Below are 17,866 nucleotides of genomic sequence, written 5' to 3'. Positions count from 1 at the left end.
TCATGAATTTGAGGCATTCTTGGGCATCTTTCAGCAGTGGCCTAATATTTCTATCCATTTTCATTTAGCCACGGCCAGACAGACTGAGCCAACTTAGACAGATAAAAGTCATGGCTTACTGTTTGGCCCCAGTGAATCCTCTCCTCTAAGACTCCAAACAGGAATAATGGGCTGGTCAGAGTTCTTCCCTTTGTCCTCTTGACTGCTCACTCTGGAAGATTTATTACGTTCAGAGGCCCTGTTATGAAAAAGGAAGATTAGAAAAGTAATCGGGCGTGGGGTAGGGAAGGGCAGAAAGTCTCCCTGGAATATATCAGTGGTTTGTGGGCACCACGAAGCTTACTCACCTCTGAGTCCAGTGTAGCCTCTTCTGAGAACCAGAAGTCTGTACCCATAAGGCAACTGGCAGGGCCAACAGAACAGCCTGGAGAACCTAGACCCTGGAAAACGAACATCATTCCTACTAGGCTCCAAGGTGTTGTTAACCCTCCTGATGGTTCCAAAAATGCAGACGTGTATGATAGGAGGAGAATGTCCACTGTCTTTTTTTAATCAGCTTTTTAAAAGGATCCTTTGACACCCCCCCCATTTTACAATATTTGGGGCTCTCTCATTTGCGCAGGGATTTGTCCCTTTCCTTGTGAGTGCCACGGCTGGGACCACCGTGTATGGAGCATTCGATCCCCTGTTAGCTGTTGCTGACATTTGCAAAAAGTATAAGGTCTGGATGCACGTGGATGTAAGTATCCCATAGGGACTGCCACTAAAATGTCCTTGTACGTTTTTTCACCTGGAGCTCATGGAATGAAATGTATTCTCTCTATTTTTTTACTTTAGGAGTTTATTTTCAGGATGGTGATAGTTAAGCTTTTAAAAATCGCAGAGACAAAGTAGTACACAACTTGCACAGTACATAACATTCGCTGGAAGCATTCTGAGGCTGATTATGCCTTAACTTTCCCAACAGGATAATATTCTTATTTCTATGACCAGGACTTGAGCTGCGCACTTAGTTCTCAATTCATTGGACCATAATGTCCAAGGAGGAATATGGCCTGTGTACACACACACACACACAGTCACACACATGCAAAGCTTACTTCCCTATGAGAATGGTCCAAAGAGTAAATAGGAGTTGCATTTATATAGGAAATCCAATGGATGAAAAAATTCAGCTCAAGTCAGAGACTAGTATAATCAAACAGGAAAGCGGACTTGACAACTTGCTAGGACATATGAAAACGAATTTCCAATGTGTTATCTTAGTCAGCTAGTAAGGTAAACTATACATGAGATGTTTTGACTGCAGGGGTAGTCACACCAAAAAATAATGGAGATGCACCCATCAAGACATTTCCAAATGAAACAAAATGTCAACTTTTAGAAGGACAGATTAAAGGGATTAAAGTTTAGACTGGTATGACTCCAAGTGTGGCTCCAAGATCAGCTGCTCTCTGCAAACTGTTTAGGACCCACCATGAGATAAGGGATCAGTGCCAAATCATCTCTAAGCACGATGCTTGGTTCAGCTGATGTGTTTTCCATTGTGAGACTTTCTCGAAGCAGGAAGCATAAGTTGATTTACATTCTGGTGCAAGAGGCTTATGTTATAGAGTAGACTGTTTTGAGTAGATCATTTTGGCTTTATAGTAAGCATTCAGACCAAATTAATCCCTCTTTCTTAATGAGCAGAAAACCTCCAGAGGCTAAGTTAGGTAAATTTCCATTACCCCAGAGTTATCCTGCATCGCAGTTTCCAGTCGTCTTTTCCTTCCCTGATTCACAGTGTGAGTTGTTCTTTAGCCTACCAGAGACCCCTTTATTTCACACATGAAGACACTGAGAAAAGGTTGACAGACCCAAGTACCATCAGTGACCTGGGTCTTGGAACTGGAGAGCCTATGAAACCTCCCTAGCTGATTCAGGAAGAAGATTATCTTGACAGCCTTAAAAGCAGCGATGTGTGTCCCGAGCCAGCAGATGCAGTAGGCTCTCCTCCAGAATTTCTACTTAAAATAGAAGAACCAGTTGTATTAGCTTTCTTTGAAACATATCAAATTTATCACTCATTATCCTTACTGTTTATAATTCTATAATTAAACTGGAAAAAATCTTAAAATATTACACATTTGGAAAATTGGATAATTTTTCAAAGTGTAAAAGGACTGAAATTACAACAGAGAAAAGAATGCAATTATACCGTTTTTTTCTTTAAAATTATCCCAGGATTATTTTTACACCCAAAGAATGTTAACATTTTCCAATGAATCTCCATCTTTACATCTTATCTTTGAAGATCATTACACCAATTCAAATCTTCAAACTCGAGAACAAATTTTTAAAGGGGCACATTCTTTATTGCTCAACTAATTGGCTGATACAAATCTTGCCTGCTTGCTTTTTTTTTTTTTTTTTTTTTTGGTTTATCTTATCCAAAATTACACATCAGTAAAATAGGCTTGGAAGGTGTCTCCTCCCCCTGGAATCATGCAGACTTGTCAAAAAGAGTTTTCCTTGCAACTTGAAAGCAGTTTAAAGGGTCCCAGCCCATCTTATCTACTCTAAACTGTGGAGATACTAGGGTTTCTAGTTCTGAGATTATGAGCTTCACTAAGACTGAGTGGTGGTGATGGGTTGGGGGAGGATCTCTCTCCTTCTCATGCAGACTGAGGAAATGTTTGGCCCCTTACATCCATAGAAATCTGAGGTGGAGCCTGAGACCTTAGAATAGCCCCCCAATTTAACCTTTGGAAGTCTAGCGGCCAGTCTCCAAGTTACCTGGGGTTGAGGCTGTACCTTTCACCCTATGCAATGCTTGCTGTTCCGGAAGACACCAAACTCTAGAAATCCAGGCAATTAAAAACACTGCCTTTTTTTTTTGTATGCTCTCCCTTTTCCAGGCAGCTTGGGGTGGGGGATTACTGATGTCCCGGAAACACAAGTGGAAACTGAGCGGCGTGGAGAGGTACACACATTTTTCTTGTTAAAAACCTAAAGTGTGAAAGCTGAATGTGAAAAGCAGATTACACCCAATTTCCAAGAACTGTGGGTGTACAGATGAGTCCATTCTGTGCAGTGCCTGTGTGCCTTATGTGCTCATGTATGCATGAATATTATGTGTAGACAACGAAGAAATTAAATCCCATACCAAGTGACCCAAGTGGAATGTTTCTAACTGGCCTCCATGGTTGGCCAGAGGACTCAGGAATGACCTTCCTGGGATCTCTGAACCAACTACCAAAACTGTTTAAAACTTCAGGCTGTCCACTGTTTTCTAGGGAGATATACAGCTTTCATGTTTCATGAGAGGATAATAGCCGCTGCTTTAAAGAAACCAATAAATAATTTTGTGAAGCAAATAAGCACCTTGTAATTTATCAGCGTTGAAAGAGGAGTTTGGGGTTTAACATGGCCCCTTTACTTAAAGTGAAACCTGCCTGTGATAACATGATCTGATAGTTTCATCCCCATAATAATTTTTCTGGTGTAGCTCTGTTTGATGCTGCAAAGCACCTTTTATTCAGAGACTAAGCAGTAGACCATTGAGAAAAGCCGCAAAATACAACGGAAATAATTTTTGATTAGCGTAAAGCCTACTCAGGGCCAAAGGAAAAAGGAAAAGAGATACAGAATGCAAAATCAGCCTCGGCCTTTAGTTCTGACCCACGTGCAGAGGGAGCTCAGAGTTCCTGGTCCTCTGCGCACAACATGGCAGGTCAAGGACAGTGGTGAGCTCTGACACTCCGGGCAACTGAGAAAGCCTGGATTCAACCAGGGCTGCCCATTGCCCACTGTGCCCTGCCCAGTAGCCAGATGCTGCCCAGGAAGAGTTTCCCACAGGCTCTGCCTCTGGACATCTTGGCACAATTTCTGTCCCAAGGCGAGAAGAGAGGCTGGTGGAGCTCAGAAGCATCTGGGAGCACTGGGCAGGCAGGGCAGCCGGGCCAGAATGAACGGCAGGGTGTGCTGTGTGACATCCAGGCCCACCCATATGTAGAGAAGCCGCGGCTGTGGAAGGGGGGCAGAGGCAAAGTCTGCGGCACTCTGCCGCAGTAGCGGAAAGAAGGCCGGACAGGCCAGCCCAGGCCCAGGTTGGCAGGGTTGTGTCTCTGAGTCTGCTGCCTGCCCTCTGACTGCAGGTGTCAGTTCAGGTGTGAGTGGGTGAGGACAGGCACGGCCCCTTCCCAGAGGGAGCCAGCTTTAGGTCTCTGCTTCTGGTCCATTGGGCTGAATTCCTTTTTTTCATGAAGATCCACCTGAAACCAGAAGCTTAAGGACGAGGCAGTGAGCTAAACAGTGAGAGAGAATGAAGAAGAGAGAGCCATTCAGAAGGTGCCTGTTCAGAGGATCAGAACAAGAATTCAATTGATGTGCTATCGAGAGAAGTGGCCTGGACACAGAACCTTCCTGTCTTTGAGTCCCTTTCAATTGAGCAGCCCAAAAAGTGAGAGGCTGTTACTGTACCTTTCACACCAGCTGTGACTCCAAGTGCTGACGGCCAGCCGTGGAGCCCCCTCGACCAGTGATTACCTGAAAGCTCACTAACTCACCTACCCTGGGCCTTGGAAAGATAAACACCCATGTGCTTTTGGACTAAAGACTAAAGACTTTTGAGAGCAAAGCTTAGAACATTGTCATGGGACATAGCGTCCTCTCTAATTGCCGCAATTCTTGAAACTGTGTTGTAAGTAAATCTACTAAGTGGAATAGCCAAACAGGTAGTCTTTTTTAAAAACGAGGGACCGTCGGCCCTTCCCTGGCGGTCCAGTGATTAGGACTCCGAGCTTCCACTGCAGGGGGCACGAGTTCGATCCTTGGTCGGGGGGTTTGAGCCGAATCCCCTCAGCCATCCGTTGATCTGAGAGAATCCATCTCAGTGACTCGTCGGCAACAGGCACACTTTCTTTGGTGGATAAGATTGTAAGGCCACGGGACACCCCTGGCCATAATGTGCGTGGACACACGTTTAGGAAAGAAATTTGCCTCACTTGAGATGTTACGTTTCTCCAAGCACTAGGACTCTCTCTGAAGTGGAGGAAATCTGTGGTCGATTCCTGTCGCCAAATCCAGAGGTGGACCAGTGGTCACAGGGATCCCAGAGTACCGTCCTCATAACAAAATGGCACAAGCACCCGGAGCCCTGCCTCGCATCCCCTTCAAAAGCCAACCCAGTTCTCAGAAAGCACCTTTCTTCCCTGAAAACAGTGTCAAGCTATTTAGGGATGCTGTGGCTGAGAGAGTGCCCAGAGCCCTGGCACTCCAGAGCATGTTTCTGGGTCCTGTCAGGGACCCTTCTTTAATCCCTCCTGACAGCAGGCTGCTGTGTATCTGGAAGAACCCATTGCTGTGGTCCACTCTCAAGACTTTCTGGCCAAGCTGAAGGTTCCAGCACAGATTCTGCCGAATTACCAATTATTACTCTTACTCCCACCCCTGAAACTCAGTTCCCAGACCTCTGTCATAGGCAAGCCACATCGCAAGGCACGGCGCGGGCACAAAGTCAAGTACGACACGAAGCCTATCTTCAAAGGCTTTAGAATCTAGTAGGGAGACTGCAGTCAACCATGGATTACAATTCAAGGCAGAGGAATGAAAGGCTCAAGAGACCGATCATTCCTCCTAACCAGGGTTATTAGAGGAGAGGAAGCCTTCCCCCGGGGGTGGGCAGTGGAGCTTCATCAGGCAGAAGTGGAAGAAGGGCATGAAGGTGAAAGAGCAGGGGCACGGAGGTTTGAGCGGATCCTTGGTGATAGTTCAGACAGGTCTGGTTGGAGACTGAGATGGATTCATGGCAGTGACCAGGGAGCTAGCGGAGGGCCCAAAAGAAGTCCTGCCCAGTGAGTCTCAGCGCGGGGCCCGGCCGCAGAGCCAAGTCCAGATCACCGTAAATCCCCGAGCTGAGCGTCACTGCTGTGTGAGCCATTATTACGCATGGAGAGCGTTCTGTTTCTCAGGTTGGGGAGAAAACCTGGAAAGGCCCTGCCATAGCAGCCATAGTGCAGATCCGAGGAGAGGAGTGGCATTACCTGCGCTTTGGAAGGGCTTCTCTGGATTCAGGAGGAGAAGGAGGCCAGGACTGGCTAGACCCTGCTGGGCATCACAGAGGTCCAGGTGCAGGAGGTAGCGGAGGGGAGAGATGCTGAGGGTGGGAACCGGAGCAGCCGCAGCAGCTGCGAGGGAAAGGAGGACATGAACCCAGGAGAGCTGCGTTATCATCAGAGACCGGCTCTTCAGTGTAATTTGAAGGACCGCTGCTTCTGCTTCCTTCACTTGCTTCTGGCATATCTTGTGTGTGTGTATAGAAAAGTCGCACTCCAGTTACACTAAGAACACCAGGTGTTACAAATGCTGAAGCATGATTTGCATCTAATGCTTTTTTTTTTTTTTTTTTTTGCCTTGCTGTACTTTCTAATATTTTAGGAAGTTCCAGAGAGTTTCCTCTTTGACAGATTTTACAGTTTTGTATATCATGTTGAAAAGCGTGAGGGACATTTATTTTGGATACGTCTTTGATTGAGGTAGCTTTAGCTTGTTGCATATATCAAACTGCCTGGGGAACTTTTTCAATATGCATATACCAGTCACATCCCAAGGAAACACTGCAGACTCTCCAGGGTTTTGAGTGAATACCTGTGGCATTAGGTCATGGTTAGAGCAAGGACCCTGTATAGACAGGCAATGGCTTGAATCCCACTTGCTGGTTGTGTACCCTTGGGCAAGGTGTCTCTCCATCTTTAAAACTGGTACAATAACAGTATGTACCTCACAGGGTTACTGTTGTATGGATTAGATAAATTAGTCCATCTGAATCAATTAGAGCAGTGCCTGTCAATAGTAAATACATAGTACATGTAGTTAGTGTGTGAATACTGAAAATTTTCCAAATGATTCTCATACACACACACACAAAATCTAGCACCAAAGTACTACAGAATAAAGTGCTTTATACAGAATTAAAAAAAAAAAATGCAAGGGGTGATATCGGTAGAGGGAAAAAAAGAGAATGAAACCAAAACACTAAGGTTTGGGAGCTGGACGCTGGGAAGGAAACGGGTGCGAGGAATCGAGGTCCAGGATAGAGGAGAGAGAGAAGATCTGAAGGATGAGAAGGGAGCAAGTTAACGAGTTCACTTGGGATCTTCTGAGTTTGAGGTGCCAACGAGGGCCCTGCGATATGTCTCAAAATGGCCCTAGGGGGCTCAGCTCTCTCCAACTTACGGAAAATCACAGAGGACTGCATCCCACGGCAAAACATTTAGAAATGAACCCGAGGCTGTTTCTCCCAAATTGCTAACATTTCTCCAGTAAACGAATGCCCTGTCTTTGAATCACTCTGTGCGTCTTTTTGCACCTTTATGAGGCAGCCCCTCTGAGACAATTCAGCGACCAGTCGGTGTGAGTCTTGGCAGCTTCTAGTCTAGAAAGACAAATGGGCCGCTGCAGAGAAATAAACACCCTCAGTCAGAGCCGTGGAGAACAGCTATCTTCTTCTCCATCAGGTGCCATTACTGAGAAAGCTGCGTTTCATCAGGATCAGGCATCTAGCTGTAGAATATTATAGAATGTACAGAATGACAGTGTATGTGTGCCCAGTGTTGCAAAGCTCGTGAATGATAGAGTTGAAATCAGTAGCAAGAGCCAACCTTATTTGATGTTTACTGTGCGTTGGACACAGTTATAAGCCCTTAACCCAAACAATTTACCATTATTCTCCTTTTAGACACAAGGAAATCAAGGCACAGAGAGGTTAAGTAACCTGCTTAAGGTCGCACAGTTAGGAAGTGATAGAAGCTGAATACAAACTCGAGCTCCCCTCCCTTAACCACTATTTTCCTACAGCTCAGAGCCCAGGTTTCTTGACTCCGGGGTCATTCTAAACAGCAAAGAGAAGTTTCCCTAGAAGGAGCTTTTCAATATCAGTTTTTTGTTTGTTTTTTAAAAATTATTATTCCTGAAGTCTTTTAGTCCACCATGCAGGGGTGTAGCCATCTGGCCATGAACTGCCTTCGCTTCTTTCCCTGATTCCAACACATCTGACAGCCAGTGTCAAAGCTAAAGAAAGACCAGACAATGAGCTGGACTATTCATCTATTCAGATAAGATCCCCAGGCCAGTAAGTGTTCTCTGACTGGCCAGCGATGACCGCCATTCATCAACTGGATGAATGGGATCTTTCCCAGCATCTCATTTCTTCCCAAGGTTCTCACACCTTGAGTGCCGGAAACAGGGTGAGCCCCAGTCTGTTGCTCAGCCAGGAGAGGGCCAGCAACGTGCAGCACCCTGGAGACAGCTGCCATGGATGGTCCTACTACTTTCCTTCCTCCCGTGAGTCTGTTTATGCCAAGGTCGCGTTCCTGAGGCTCTTCCTCAAGGATTCTCTGTCTCTCAGAAGACATGCGCAGAGACTCCTGTGAAGAGAGTAGCTGCTTTCCCGGGAGCTGGGGGAGGAAGGGGTTGGAAGAGCACAGCGGGGAGTTGAAGAAGGCTGCAGAGACCATACTTGTTCGACCTTAAAGAATAAGTGGGATTTAACCAAGTGAAGCAACGGGAGATGACATTCTAGGAAGAGGAAATAGCCCTAGGAGACCCAGGAGCATGAGAATAGAATTTTCTGAGAACAAAACGTACTCTGGTGTGATGGAAAGTGGTACGGCAAACTGACAGGACTCAAAACTGGCCCCGTGGCCTGGGGTCACCTGTGTGGACACGTGAGCCATACCCTGCAGTTTGGAATTTAGGCCGGAGGCAAAAGGAAAGAGGAGAGGGCCGTAAACAGAGCTAGAAAATAACTATGGTACCGGGTGGAGGATGAAATGGGAACCAAGCATCAGTTAAGGCAATATATCCAGATTAAAATAATAATAATAATTATTATTATTAAAGGACTCTGTACCAGGACTGTGGTTTAGGCTTTTCAAGTAGCATAAACCCCTGAGCTGAGAATCGCTATTACTGATGGGAGAGCATTCTATTTATCAAGTATGTTGGGACAAAATAGATTGAAAGCTGCTGTAGGAGCCACAGCTCATCTCCCCCGCGGTCCAGAAGGATATCTCTGGATGAGACAAGAGATGGAAGCAGGGGATGAGCTAGAAGCTGTTACGAAAGGACACATTTGAGACATTTGGTAATTGACTGAATGGGAAGAAGGAGGAACTAGGTTGGGAAAAGAACAAAGTTCAGCTGTGTCATGAGCCATTGCTCTGAGCTCCAGGGCAGGGCTGTTGTGTCAGAAGCAGGGACACTGGAGGCACATGAGGGCCCCTGCCTGGTGCCCTGCTCCGTGGTGACCACAGGAGGGACCCTGGACTGGATGATCCCAGTCACTCAGAGAGGTTCTCAGACCACCATGGAGGCTGAATGGACATACTAGCCCTCACCTACTGTCTCTGCAGACAAAGAAAAAGTTGTATATTGAAGAGTCCACTTCTCGTTTTGTAAATTAATGTCATGCTGGAGTCTGAGCAACAGTGCCAAGAACCTCGAGCTCTGTTGCCCATCACAGGGTCCTCTGTGCCCGTTACGGGTGCCACCCTCTTAACGTGATTTCTTTCCTTTAGGGCCAACTCTGTGACATGGAATCCACATAAGATGATGGGCGTCCCTTTGCAGTGCTCTGCTCTCCTGGTTAGAGAAGAGGTATGTCTTTCCTGACTCGTGGCCCAGTCCATAGGTGGGGTTGTATAGAGTAAATGTGTGTAGTGACAAAATCAGCATGATTTTACAGGCTGGAACAGTGAGCCGCATCCACAAAAAGGGGAGATTGTTAATTAGGGTAATTGTAAGGACCTGCTTTTCTGTCCAAATATAGGATGGTTGTATTTTGACAAGACGAGACGAGACAGGCGTGTTCCATGAATCGCTAAATTGTTGTAGCAAATTGTTGTGAAATAGGTGTAGGACATTAGGTTGTACTCTGCAGGGTCAACAGAGAAATACCATTCAAAAAATGGTAATGGGATAGAAGAGGTGGAGCTTCAGGATGAGGCAGGTGGCAGTTCCCCACTGTCCTTTGGTTAAACCACACCTGGAGTGGTTTGCTTAGGTTAGTGTCAAATCGTATAGGGAACCCCATCAAGCTAGAGCTCGAACAGTGAGGAACCTTAGTCCACATGGAAGAGAGGTGGTTGAAGGAATTAAAGATGTTTCGTCTAAAAAAATTTAATGTAAAGGGCCGAGAGGAAGGCAGCCTTTGCAGCATAAATGACTCAAGTGGGAGATTCGTTTTTGCTTGACGCTTCGGGGGGCTGGGTTTGTAACACTGGATGGTACAGCTTTGATGGTAAAATCCGAATTACCATGATTTGAGGTCTGACTTGGGATCGGTAAAAGGAATGCTTTTCTGAAAATTAAGCTGCCCAACCGGTAATGAATTACTTATGTAGGAATAAATTCATCATCGGGGAGGTGACTGAATGGACATTGGGCAAACACTTATTAGTAAGAGGACAGAGAGATAGAAGGGGAAGGAATAGGAACTTCCCTGGAGGTCCAGTGGTTAAGACTCGGTGCTTCCACTGCAGGGTGCACGGGTTTGATCCCTGTTTGGGGAACTAAGATCCCGCATGCCTTGTGGTGTAGCCAAAAAAAAAAGGGGGGGGGAGGGGAAGGAATGTTATAAGACGGTATTAAGTACTCTGTGTTAAGAGAGTTCTTGGTTTTCAAAAAGCGTGGGATATATTAGCTTAAAGAGTTAAAAACAAGTTTCATTACTTCAGGGCACATCAGAGGCTTCAGTCGCTGATATATATTATAAATATCTAAAACGAAGGTATTTATGATAGTTTCCAAAGTTTACTCGACCAGGAGAATTTCTTTGACGGCAACTGTTTTACAACCAGCAGCTATTCACGTATTTTAAATAGTTTAGGATATAATGGCTCAGAATCAGGACACTGTCTCACCTTTATGTGACTTTTACTTATCCTTTTGTACAATGAGGCTGGTGCTGTCCCACCTTCTAGAGGTCATGTGCTTTGCGTTGCTTTTCCTATCCCAGTAGAAGCTGGTCTGGTCTGTCCGTGATTCCGCACTCCCTGAGTGGTTTCCCTTAGGATTGATGGCACCTAAGCACGAGCTTGCATGGCTGGGGGAAAATGGTGCTAAGTTTCTGTGACCGTGAAACAAAATAGATGCACCAATTGCTCAGTCTCATTGGTCTTCGAGTCCAATTCAATGTCATTCTACTGCTCTATTACAATTACATTGTATTGAATTTCTACTAGTCTCAAGAAAAAATTACTTAATGAATTCCACTGAATAAAAAGGCCAGACTACAAGACTAAGTCCAGTTCTGTTGTCTACCATCTGGACACTCGGTCTGGTCTTTCAGGACCTAGATCAAATTTTAGTTGCCTTCTGTTTCAGTTTGGAGAACTTTTAAAAAGGGCTCTCACTTCTAACTTCAACGAAGTGATCACAGTTTAGTCTTTTCTTCTCTTGTCGTGAGTCACGAAAGAAAAAAGTAAATGCCAAAGTTTCTGTAAAATCACAGTCACACTGTGGATAACCAAAGCATCAAAGGCTTCCTGTGGTTCGAGACAAATTGCAGTGTGGTGAGGACACTAATGATGCTGTTTTAGTCAGAGAACATGATTCATTCACTGGTCTTCGGAATAGTTCAATCACTTTGCCACCCATTTTCCATAGTAAGCTCGTGGTGCAAGGGCAAATTCATGGTGATTGACAATGAAACTTTCTACTGTAACTACCATTAGCAAATGAGTATGAAAACAGTGCTCGGGCTTCCCTGGTGGCGCAGTGGTTGAGAGTCCGCCTGCCGATGCAGGGGACACGGGTTCGTGCCCCGGTCCGGGAAGATCCCACATGCCGCGGAGCGGCTGGGCCCGTGAGCCATGGCCGCTGAGCCTGCGCGTCCGGAGCCTGTGCTCCGCGGCGGGAGGGGCCACAGCAGTGAGAGGCCCGCGTACCGCAAAAAAACCCAAAACACAGTGCTCAAGCTTTAACTACTCTTGAGAGAAGAGTGTGACATCTGAAAGATTCCCTGTTGAAGACCCCGGAGTAGCAATGTCTTTATTGTTTTAGATTTTAGCTTATAAAAACGATAGCAATGAATTGTCTTAAAAACTATGATATCCATAAAGAACTCAAACCCTTATGGCTAAATGATAAAGTACTTGAACTAAATATGAACGAAACAGTAGAAGAATCACACCAATAATATTTTACAAAACCAAAGCGTTTCCAAAATAGTTTGCTTACAACAAAACCAGAACATTATACTCTGATTGATTTTTTTAAAAAATAAATGCCTTCTCACTGAAATTCACCTGACCTGGATTTACATCCCAACTGTTCCATTTCTAGGTGTAATTTACAGAGCAGCTTACATAAAGTTTTTGAGATTCAGTCTCATCTGTAAGATGGGAATTATTAATAACCAGCCACAATAAAGGGTATTGTAAAGCTTAAGTAAAGTAATCAACAAATTTTTAAAAAGATAAATGCCTTCTCTTAAAAAGGAGAGTAAAAGTACATATATGCCCTGTTGTTAACCCCTGGTGACAGCTGACCCTTAGCCATTTATCCTATAGACTTGACCTATCACAACAGCCCATCCTGTCGAGATGTCGGCCTCATGTTTTTTTCTCATTTGATTCTTTCTCCAGGATATTCAGTGCCTCTTTCTTTTATTTTTTTTTCCTTAATAATTTCCATCACAATGTAAATCTAATAGAATACCTAATAAAGTCAGTAGAGTCTCCTAAGTTTTCTCTTCTCTTCTAGGGACTGATGCAGAGTTGCAACCAGATGCAGGCCTCCTACCTCTTTCAGCAAGATAAACACTACGACCTGTCCTACGACACTGGAGATAAGGCCTTACAGTGTGGACGTCACGTTGATGTTTTTAAACTCTGGCTAATGTGGAGAGCAAAGGTGAGCACGCTGGGATCGGCTGAATGTCGACTAAAAACAGACACTATATCTGGTGACCCTTATTATGACATGTTAAAAATTGATTTGCAAATTGAAACTTATTTACCCAAGATTAGGTTTCTTTTTTTTTTTTTTTAGATTAGGTTTCTTGAATCCTAGATCTAGTTATCTACACGGACAAGAATATAAGAAAACCCACTGAGTGTTTTCTTTCTTTTAAACCTAATTGCTTCTAATGCTCACTCATCTAGAACACCAATACATGTTGCTTTATACGGCAGAACCTCTGGATCCCTAAGAAGTGCTTCATTGTTGTTCTTGTCCCAACTCTTGTTTTTTACCCAGTGATTGATCCTTTGGGCAGGTTAAATGCAGTCTTTTTGTTTGGAGAATAAAAAGGAAAAAGAAAAAACCCAGCACGATAGTTTATTTTTGACATTTCACAGGGTAACCTCTAGTTATAAAGCTTTTTTCAAAAACTCTGGAACTACCTAGTGACCTCTTTTGGTTCAGTTTCTCTGTTTACCTCAGAATTTAACGGCAGATGATCACCCCTCTTTCAGAAATGGAACTCTGTAACTAATGGTGTGCGCCACGGGCTGGACCTAATTATAGCTTTCAAAGACCATACGTGTGCAGTTAATGTAAGCAGGCTGGAAGGGTCAAAGATTCTGTTTTTCATTTTGGCCAGATTCCTAACTTACGTGTCACAAATCAGTGACCCTCCACCTGGTTTCATTAATCTCCCACGGGAGGCAACGGCCTGAGCCAGCGGGGACACTGGAAAAACCCAACTGCTAGAAAAATCCAACTGCTAACATAGTACGTGAGAGAAACCTGACAAAGGGAGAGATGAGAGGGAAGCTGGCCTGCCCCGAGGTCCTGTGTGTTTGGGAAATGGTCCACAAATTTGGCTCTCAGCTTTCTAAGTAGCCTACACAAAGAGGTAACAGGTTCAGCACCATAGGAACAAGCAAATAACTTGGTCTGCTGCATGAGAGCACCGAATGGGTCCTTCCTCAGGTCTGTGTAAAGAGGTACGGCCCACGTCCACAGCACCCAGTCCATACGCCGGTGTTTATAAAAGTGTTCAAAGCAAACTGAATCGACTCAAACAGTTCAGAGAGGCGGCTGGCTAACAAGAAAAAGAGGGGGCTTGGGAGTGAAACAATGCAGTCAGCAACTATCTTATGGAATCTTCTTTAAACCCATCCTGGAAAAGGGCAGTTTAACTAGAAAGACTGTCTTAAAAACTATGATATGGACACATGCCTTTTGCTCAATGCACAAATAACTCTTAGATGGTTTCCGGGGATGGCTAGACTACATGGTCTTCAAACAAGCCTCCATGATGGTATTTGCCCCGGTTGAGTTTTCTCTAAGTATTGCTAAGGATCAGACAGCTACCTGGAGTGAGGCCCAAGGTGAGTTACTGCCCCATAAAGGTGGGTGATGAGTGAGGTCAAATCCCTTGAGCTGGGCAGGGGACCCCTTCCCTTTCCTCTTTTGAAAGTTGAGAGCCTGACAAGGATAGGTATCTGGTCCCCACCGCCCAAGACAAGACTCTTGCGGTAGGCAATAACACTTTCATCTGGCAAAAATAAATCAATCGAGAACGTAGATTATTGGTGTACTCTCAGGCTGTTTTTTTTTGTTTTTTTTTTTGCGGTACGCGGGCCTCTCACTGTTGCGGCCTCTCCCTTTGCGGAGCACAGGCTCCGGACGCGCAGGCTCAGCGGCCATGGCTCACGGGCCCAGCCGCTCTGCAGCATGTGGGATCTTCCCGGACTGGGGCACGAACCCGTGTCCCCTGCATCGGCAGGCGGACTCCCAACCACTGCGCCACCAGGGAAGCCCTCTCAGGCTGTTTTAAAACGAGCAGGTTTTTCATTTCATTGATTTGTGGGAATTGTAAAATGACAAAGGTAGACATCAGCTAGTATGTTGAAGCAAGCTTGGTCTCTAAACATTGTCCAGTATCAATCTTTTGGTCTCTTGTTCCCCTGGTGTTTTTATTAAAATGATGATCATTAGCTATATTTATACAAAAACGCTTCTGACACTGTCCATCGGTTCCTGCTGCTGCTTTTCCATCGGAAACCTCCCTGCCAGTGTGGTGCAGCCCGCTGGTTCTCAGAGAAATCACTCGGAGGACGTCAGGTGTGAATTAAACAGCAGGACCAAATGAAGCTTGAAATAAAGGCAAAGGATCCAGTTTCTAAAGGGCTGAAATACAGGCACCAGAAGAGGGGGTAACAAGAGAGAGAGAGAAAGAGAAAAATCACAGTGGCGACGTAACTTATGGACACATTTTTTTTTTTTGCATTGAAAAAGTTTAATATTATATATTATCATCATCCAGAATTTAAAATATTGTAAAGTAATTATTTCATGTACATCATGTTTGTGTAAAGGAATAATTCATTTTCTAACATTCATATATAAGGTGTGAACAAAAATGAAGACACACTGATAACTTGGTAATTAATGAAAGTCAACACATTATTTATTCTTAAAATGCAGAAGTAGATGACAGTGAAGAATTACAAGTGAGAATTTGAGTTACTTAGAAGACATGGACACATATTTTTTTTAATTCCTTACGCAAACCCTTAAGTGTCTAGACGGCTAAATGGGAAAAACGTCCATTGTCTTTGAACTTAAAGCTGCCTTTTTAAAAAATGAAGTGATAATAATTATTAAAGTAATAAGCTCAGCCCTACAGTCCACATCAAGGGTGAGGATAATTACAATCCAACACCCCTAACCCTGTAGTAATGCCAGACAGGGCAGGAGAAGTACCCACTCCTAAGGAGAGCTGAGAGAGAGTGGCCACATGTCATTCTATTTTGCATCTGCCAGAGCAGTACAGTAAGTCCTCTACATACGAACCTTCAAGTTGCAAACTTTCAAAGATGCGAACGTGCATTCACATGTCCAATCACGTAAGTTAGTTCACGTGTCTGGTGTACCTTGTCACGTGCGTGCATCCTCTACAAGTGGTTGTGCTTTTGTGTACTGTACGGTACTATTTTCTGTGTTTGTTTCTTATGTATTATTTGTTAAAAGTATTATAAACCTTTTACAGTACAGTACTATATAGCCGATTGAGTTAGTTGGGTACCTAGGCTAACCTGGTTGGACTTATGGACAGATTGGACTTATGAATGCACTCTCGGAACAGACGGCGTTCGTTTCTAGGGGACTTGCTGTAATGAGGAGGAATGCGGCATTAATCAGCAAACCCTCTGTTATCAGATACACCTGGAGAATACAGTGTTCCAGTGAATCCGCATTTTCTCCTTAGTAAGATAAACCACATGAAAAGTATTGACCTAAGTATAAATTACAGTTCTTTCACCGGTTGATAGAAAATGGAGCTAAATGCACTGAAGACGGCCATCATGTTAAGTCCAAGACAATTTGACTGGAGCAGATTAATGCAAAAAAGAAAATATTGAGCCTCCTGATGTGGGATGCTAGGAGGTGTTCTGGATGGTGGTACGATTTGTAAGCCTTGCACTGGCAAAGACACTGTGTCTGCCCTCAACTCTGTTCTTATTGGGTAGACCGTTTATTTTGTCTGAATTTTATTAGAGAATCCTAGGACTTTAACCTCAGTGGCTAAAACTCACGGGTAGACATAAAAAAAAACCCAAAAAATCTTAAAAGGAGTCCCCTTTTTAAGGCCTGCAGTGATGGCTTAATATGTAACTATTGAGTTTTTACCGTAAATCTTCGTGTTTGTATATGATTATGCAAATTGTCAGATTTCCTTATAGTTTTCTATGATTGGCCTCTGTAATTAAAATGTAGATAACAGAGGGGTTGGCAAATGGCTGAGGGAAAAAAAATAACAGGAGAAAACTATTAAGGGGAATGCCTGGCACTCTTTGCTGAGTGAATGAACGTTCCCTTTCTCTCTAAAATATTAATTTATTTTAATAAGCAGATACTGAGCATCTGTTACCGTGCCTGGTGCTGAATGGGCCCGGGGGCTTCAGTTCTCCAGGCAGGAAAGAGAAGCGCTCCAATGACCATCACAAAGGACAGAACACAACTGGTTATAAAGGAAACACAGACACACCTTGAAGAGTTAAAGAAGGGAGAGTTCAGTCCTAGTTTGGAAGCCAAGAACGATTTATCAAGAGGTGATCTTCGAGATGTGTCGTGAACAGGATGGTAGAATAACTAGGATTTTGACCAGCAGAGCTGGGAAAAGGACATCCCAGGAGGAAGGTCAGGCAGGGGCTAAAGGGCGTATTTTGAGCTAGTAGGGAGTCTCAGTTGACTGAAGGAGAATTAGGGTGCTGCCATCCAGATGAGAAGTGAGAGGGCCTGAGTGGGTGCCTCTAAACCCATCCTGGGTGTGTGGGGGTGAGGGATGAGATAAGACATCTTTCTCCCAAAGCTCCTTCAGTGTAGCCTGATGCTGGGATCCAGCCTTCCACCCACAAGTGCTCCTCTGAAGCTTCAGCTTCCATCACAGCGACTCAGGTCACGGCGATGTGATACCTGACAAGGTTTTATACGTGTCTTTGTCATTTTCATAAGAAGAGCTGTGTGGTGTATAATGATTCAACAAGCATTTGATAAACGAATGAATTTTGGAGAATCTCCTAAAAACCTGCAAAACCTTGAAAAGAAAATATAGATCTTTTCCCCATAAATACCCCATTTGAAAGGAGGAGCCCCAGGCTTCAAAGGGCACATCGGAGCTCCTGCGTCGCTCCCCCTGTACCTCTTTAGCCTTCGTCTGAGGGGGCAGTCAGAGTACTCCTGAGCGTCTCCAGAGTGAAGTCCCAGACTAGCAAAGGCTGGAGGGCTCCCATCCCGTCCGTGGTAACCCCACTCCCTTTGCAATACAATCACACTTATTTTCAGAGCGTTCATTTCACCTTGCTACGTCTCTGTGTGGGAAATCAGACAGGCACCGTCATTCCCATGTGACCGGAGAGGTTCGCCAAGG

At 44.6% G+C, this 17,866-nt stretch overlaps 1 protein-coding gene across 1 annotated transcript in view; it reads left to right on the top strand.

The window, feature by feature from the left end:
• Positions 1 to 17,866, top strand: part of GAD2 (glutamate decarboxylase 2) — a 65,953-nt gene that overhangs the window by 40,555 nt on the left and 7,532 nt on the right. Inside the window, 4 exon segments of the mRNA XM_032622979.1 lie at positions 623 to 739; positions 2,901 to 2,965; positions 9,561 to 9,639; positions 12,748 to 12,897. Coding sequence (XP_032478870.1) covers positions 623 to 739; positions 2,901 to 2,965; positions 9,561 to 9,639; positions 12,748 to 12,897 — 411 coding nt within the window.

The sequence above is a fragment of the Phocoena sinus genome, chromosome 2 (assembly GCF_008692025.1).
Source record: "Phocoena sinus isolate mPhoSin1 chromosome 2, mPhoSin1.pri, whole genome shotgun sequence".
In the NCBI taxonomy this organism is placed as follows: Eukaryota; Metazoa; Chordata; class Mammalia; order Artiodactyla; family Phocoenidae; genus Phocoena; species Phocoena sinus.
The sequence above is the reverse complement of the archived record's forward strand: the minus strand, read 5'-3'. Positions and strand labels throughout refer to the sequence as shown.